Source organism: Synchiropus splendidus, chromosome 19, assembly GCF_027744825.2.
Source record: "Synchiropus splendidus isolate RoL2022-P1 chromosome 19, RoL_Sspl_1.0, whole genome shotgun sequence".
NCBI classification, from domain to species: domain Eukaryota; kingdom Metazoa; phylum Chordata; class Actinopteri; order Syngnathiformes; family Callionymidae; genus Synchiropus; species Synchiropus splendidus.
In genome coordinates this window covers 7,769,285-7,775,412 of record NC_071352.1, presented here as the reverse complement: position 1 = coordinate 7,775,412, position 6,128 = coordinate 7,769,285, and the positions used below count along the sequence as shown (strand labels likewise).

The 6,128-nt window shown below is 45.2% G+C and overlaps 1 protein-coding gene across 1 annotated transcript; it reads left to right on the top strand.

Annotated features, from left to right (window-relative positions):
* The first annotated feature begins 1,101 nt into the window (after positions 1–1,101).
* Positions 1,102–4,629, top strand: btbd17b (BTB (POZ) domain containing 17b). Its single transcript, XM_053852137.1, has 3 exons — positions 1,102–1,513; positions 2,424–2,709; positions 3,030–4,629. The coding sequence occupies exons 1-3, from the start codon at positions 1,420–1,422 to the stop codon at positions 4,102–4,104; spliced, it is 1,455 nt and encodes a 484-aa protein (XP_053708112.1). The 5' UTR covers positions 1,102–1,419; the 3' UTR covers positions 4,105–4,629.
* The last annotated feature ends 1,499 nt before the right edge of the window (positions 4,630–6,128 follow it).

The window sequence follows — 6,128 nt, the reverse complement described above, 5'->3', positions numbered from 1 at the left end:
GAATGTATTGGGTAACTTTTTACCATCATTGCAACAGCCCATGATGACCAAAGCCCCATCAAGACGCCGACTATACGCCACACAGAGAGTGTTAAAGCCATTGGACCAGAAGGTTGAAAGTTTTGAACATGACCAGAACAAATGGGCAAGCGTTCCATCTCCTTGCTTACATTTGTCAGATATAGCAGAGACATTTGGAAAAATCCCGTTCAACCTAGTTTTTGAATAATGAAGCCGATGAATAACCTTAAATTGCATGAATTGTAAGCGAACATTACTAGAGCATAATCGTAACTTGGACAATGCGTCCTCCCAGAAAGCTCATCGTAGATTTTTGTTTTTATTTATTTTCAACAGCCAAATTGTATGCTAAAAAAAAAGAAAAAATTAAAATAAAATTACAAGAAACTGGGAAATGGGAGATGAATAAGTTGTTCAACATAATGGACCATAAAATAAATGTCAAAATTATCAGGTTTATAAGCTTAAATATTCTTCCATTTATGAATTACTCAAACATAATAACACGCGCTGGTAAATCCAAACAGTCAGGGCTCGAACTGCCATGTGTCTGGTCTGATACTTTCGGCAATGACAGTATACGGTGCTGGGAAGCTCTCTGAAACATTGGGTCATGCGGCGGTGAAGCCGGGTTTGGGCAACCCAACTGAGGTTCTTCCGCAATGTCGGTTACATGAAAGTAAAGTTTCTAAATTTCTAGATAGCAGACCGTGATGTCCTCTCAGCAAGTGTGGGAAACAAACATCCGATCAATGTTTATCTTGCTGAGAAAGATTTCTGCTTCGAATAAACAACAGGAGTATGAATTTGAATCGCCCAGACAGACGCGGGAATTTCTCTATTTGGCTGCATTTGAGGTGCAACGCCGTCGGGGGCTGTAATTATTTCCACATTAGAAAGATAAACATCAGAGTGAAAACTGTCCCATGAATAAATAATGACATTTTAATTGACTCCATTCGGTTACATATTAGCGCTATAATTACTTTTTAAATGGCAACTGAATCCAATTAACTTTGTAATTATATGTTCGCGTGTGGATATCATAAACAATTTGAGCTCACGGTCTGCATCCATTAACGCAGGAAACTGTTTATATCGATTCTTAATAGCGCCTCAAAAAAAAACAGCTAAAAACATTAGGCGAAGTCTTTAGCTGGCCCTGTGCCGCCAATCAATTCCATGTAACATCCAAAAGGGAGAAATACAAAATCAAAGCCGTCGCTATAGCAACGCCCCTGCCAGATTCCACCAATCAATGGAGATGCGCCTGGGAAAGGCCAGCGTCCTACATAAAGCGTGCGGGATGGGGAGCCGGGCGGCACACACTGGGCAAAGATCCTTCCCGAACACGACAAGAAGAAGAGGAGGAAGAAGGTTGAGGAGGACAAAGAAGATATGGAGCGCTCTTCTGGACCAGAGATCCCCACGTGGGTCTGCGTCGCATCCCTGCTTGTCATAGTGAACTTCTGCTCTCCTGCCGTTACAGCAGGTAAGAAGCCACTTTCAACTCTTTTCCTTGGCGTATTTGGAGTTTTCTATCCAGCTTTTCGCCGTGGTGGGGCACAGTGTGTGTCTAGTGCCCAGCCGCAGGGCAAAGAAAGGGGCTTTATCCATTCTACTCATCCAGTCCTCATCTATCTGTCTAGTGGCCGCGGGGAGAGACAAGTCCATTTGCAGCCCGGCTTTGTACCGACTCAATCGCACAGTACAATGAGAGCCCTGGAGAAAAAGCCGGCTTTCTTCCCATTAAAGGCCACTTTCTCCTGTCGGCAATATGAGAAGTTTTTGCGGAAATAATTTGCCAACGACTTGGTGTCTTGCAACGCCAGCGCAGGGTTGAGAACGTGAAGTTTTTATCCCTCATCTAATTGGTGGACTTTGAAGTGGCGGGCAGTCGTATGTGGCAGTTAATTGAAGACCCCAGGAGCCCAAGAGTCAAGCGCCCTCCACCCCGTCTTCTCCATGTCTCATTAAACCTCCACTAACAGGCCAATAATCCAGCTGATGGCTGCGGCAGAGAGGGGCGAAGATAACAGCTTATCATGCTGTGTCTTTCAAGTGTTACGCTCCATATATTCACTTATGCAAAAGCAAGCGGGAGCTTGAACTGAGCGGGATCTTTCAGGAGGCTTTCTGGCTTCATTTTTCAGTTTCATCCATCAGGAAAAAAAAGTTGTGGGAGATTATAGAAAATGGAAAATGCGTTTTTGGGTGATGTGAGGGGAGTGAAACACACACATTGACAGTGGTTAGAGGGCTGTACAGTGGAGTAGTGGTTAGTTCTGCGGCAAGATTACAGGTTCAACTCTTGGTTTCTATTTGAATTCATGTGATGAATACAAAAAGTGAGGGTTTAATGCTACTTTGAAACAGGTGATGGTTCTATCTTGTCTCCGCAGCTGCCCTGAAGCCAGAGCCCGGATCAGAACTCGGAGCCACCGTTCTGAATCACTCCATGAGTTTAGTGCAGCGCATCGAGAGCCTGTTGGCCATGGGGAACGGTAGTGATGTAACCCTCCGCGTGCACACCACCACCACGGACGAGGTGAAGGTGATCCAAGCCCACGGCCTGGTTCTGACCCTGCAGAGCGACGTGTTCGAAGAGATGCTGTTCACCCGTCAGAACAGCACCCTGGTTCTGAGAGAGACGCCCGAGTGCGCAGCCCTCTTCGACAAGTTTGTCAGGTCAGCTGTGAACTGGGATTGATTTATTTCTCCAGTGTTCAAACTGCGAGGTATATTGAAACTCACCTACAGTTGTGGACTAAATTTGGAAAGTGTGGGATTTTCCGGCTGACTCAGTCAAAGCGAAAACAGAAAATCAAATCAAATCGTCGTTCGCTCACCTCACGAAAAGAGACCAATGTGCGAGAGGCCTCCAACATCTGTAATTCACAGTGAAGTTAGCAAACACTGTAGCATGTAAAGCAGTGAGTCGTTGAAGAAACTAGAAACGATTAAGCCTTAAATATCATGTGAAATCTAATGGGACTGTTCTTTGCCAGGTATCTCTACTGCGGCGACATCTCCGTGCGACTGGATCAGGCCATTACTTTGCATAAGCTGGCAAGCAAGTATCACGTGTGGGCTTTGCAGCAGGGTCTGACCCAGTACATGACCCAGCATCTGTCAAGTGATTCCCCCTCGGGCCATGTAGTCGGCTGGTATAACTACGCGCTACAAATTGGGGACGTATCCCTCCGGGACAGCTGCTTGCAGTATCTGTCCTGGAACCTGTCGTCTGTGCTGCAGAGCGAAGAATGGCCCTCCATCAGTGAGGACCTGCTCCTTTCTTTGCTCCAGCGCTCTGACCTGATTTTGCAGAGTGAGCTGGAGCTCTACGAAGCCCTGGAGACATGGATTAACCAGAACCAGCCTGTCAGCGCCACAGTCCAGCGCACCCTCCGGGCCATTCGATACGGCATGATTCCGCCGCAGTACCTGTTCCGTCTGCAAAAGCAGTCCCCCATGATGGTGAAGCACTACGAGTCCATCCGTGATCTCCTCTATCTGGCCTTCCAGTTCCACTCCGCTTCGCCCATCCAACTGGCCAAGTATTTCGACGTCAACTGTAGCATTTTCACGCCCCGGAACTACCTGTCGTCCTCCTGGGGATCCCCCTGGGTCATCAACAGCCCGACCCGGGATGACCGCAGCTTCAGCTTCCAGACCCAGCTCGGACCGAGCGGCCACGACTCCAGCAAGAGAGTCACTTGGAACGCCCTGTTTTCACCTCGCTGGTTACCCATCAGCTCCAGGTCGACCTACACTGAGATGGGCGGCATGCAGCCCACCCGCACAGACGCCGGCCGCCCACGCATCATCGTCACCCCGGCCACCTCCAGCCCAGACTTTGCTGGGGTCAGCTTCCAGAAGACGGTGATTGTGATGGCGAAGCAGCAGGGGAAAGTGGTGGTTCGCCATGTCTTTAACTTCCACCAAAGCACAGAGGAGGCGGGAGACTTCCTGGTCGATGCTGACTTGCAGCGGCGTGCATCAGAGTACCTGATCGACAGCTCGCTCTACCTGCACATTCTTATAAAACCAGTCTACCATTCCCTCCTTGTAGCCAGAAAATAAAGGCAGGAATTCAAAAGTAGCCTCCCCAACAGTGCTCCACCTCTCGCCCACACACTCACAAGCGCACAATCCAAAGCACACTCATATCACTGCATATTTCATTTACTCCGTCATGAGACCAGCCCAGTGATGATGAGTTTGTCTTCTTTGTCTTCCAGCTATTTGCCAAGGAGGAGTGAGATCAATGAAGGTCTGACAGCTTTTATATATTTATGATGACAACAAAGATGTCGCTTTAATCCGCAGACAAGGAAAAGATCAAATAAAATCACAGTACTGTACTTTATGTTTTGCATATCCTGACATATTGTCCCTCCAGTTTGCTGAATACGTAATGTTGTTCTGTAGTTATTAGAGTAGAATTGCTTAAGAATCACATGCAATTTCACTATTTAGTGATTTGATTCATTTATACACTGCACCTTTCTGTCTTTTGTGTTTAGATATTTCTTCCTGATAAATATTTGTTACAAAATCCCTAGGAGATGTCACCCCGATTAACCACAATGTGATTTAATAAATGTGTGCATGAAACATTGTGAGATGTTACTCTGCATATGTCCATCTAGCCAGGCCACAATTGCTGGAGGATATTTTTAATTCCAAATAACAGTGGTAACGTTGCATGTCATACAAGCTAAATTATATATATATATTAAGGGTGGGATTCGATTAAAAAAATATCTAATTAATTCGAGAATTTGTGATTAATTCATCTTAATTAATCGCAGTTTGATTGTATAAGAATATTTGCCACAAGAAGCCACATTTTTCCATTTGAATTAATTTGGTATATTACTGAATCAAATGATGGAACCATACATACATTTAAACAACAAAATATTGTTTATTTTGCATCAGTTTGACAACAGCACAATAAATGGTGGCTATATTCAAGTTTTTACATCACCTTATTTAAACTAAAGCTCTTTTAATGTCTTGAAAATATTTGTATAAGAATTTCAATTTCATAAGAATATATATATATATTTGAAATATTTGAGATTTGAAATCCAATTTTTTGTTGGTGAGCTGTGCTTCATAAATGAAATTCAAAAGTAAAGGTCAAGCACATCCAGAAACCAGTCAGGCCAGGTGCATTATTCAAAAATGTAAAACAAATACAGCAATACAGTTAAATAATACAGTTTAATAAATAAAATAAGGCTGTCTCAAATAGGCACTAAAGCTTATATATATATATATCACCTTCACCTTCACCTTCTTCTGCCGCTTATCCGGGGTCGGGTCGCGGAGGCAGCATTCGGAGCAAGGAAGCCCAAACTTCCCGGTCCGCACAAACCTCCTCCAGCTCCTCCCGGGGGATCCCGAGGCGTTCCCAGGCCAGACCGGAGACATAATCTCTCCAGCGAGTCCTGGGTCTTCCCCGGGGTCTCCTCCCGGTAGGACATGCCCGGAACACCTCCACAGGGAGGCGTCCAGGGGGCATCCGGATCAGATGCCCGAGCCACCTCAACCGGTTCCTCTCGATGTGGAGGAGCAGCGGCTCCACCCCGAGCTCCTCCCGGATGACCGAACTCCTCACCCTATCTCTAAGGGTGCGCCCAGCCACCCTGCGGAGGAAACTCATCTCAGCCGCTTGTATCCGCGATCTCATCCTTTCGGTCACTACCCAAAGCTCGTGACCATAGGTGAGGGTGGGAACATAGATCGATCGGTAAATCGAGAGCTTCGTCTTGTGACTCAGCTCTCTCTTCACCACGACGGTCCGATACATATATATATATATATATATATATATATATATATGTGTGTGTGTGTATATATATATATATAAAAACAAAGAATGGACACTCACCACTCGTCAAAGTGAACAAAACAAGGGGAGAGGGAGGCAACCATATAAAGCAGAAACACATGAAGTAAATGGGAGGGGCTACGTGCAATGTACATATTCACAAACATAAAAGCAGGTACATTGTATCTTCATAATGGACGTTTAGAAGGCTTGATTAATAAGTTGTTACAATACAATATTATTATTATTATTATTAACTATTATT

Coding starts and splice junctions, on each gene's coding strand:
- btbd17b (XM_053852137.1), top strand. CDS start 1,420: ATGGAGCGCTCTTCTGGACCAGAGATCCCCACGTGGGTCTGCGTCGCA. Junction 1,514..2,423: donor CTCTCCTGCCGTTACAGCAG/GTAAGAAGCCAC, acceptor TTGTCTCCGCAG/CTGCCCTGAAGCCAGAGCCC. Junction 2,710..3,029: donor CTCTTCGACAAGTTTGTCAG/GTCAGCTGTGAA, acceptor GTTCTTTGCCAG/GTATCTCTACTGCGGCGACA.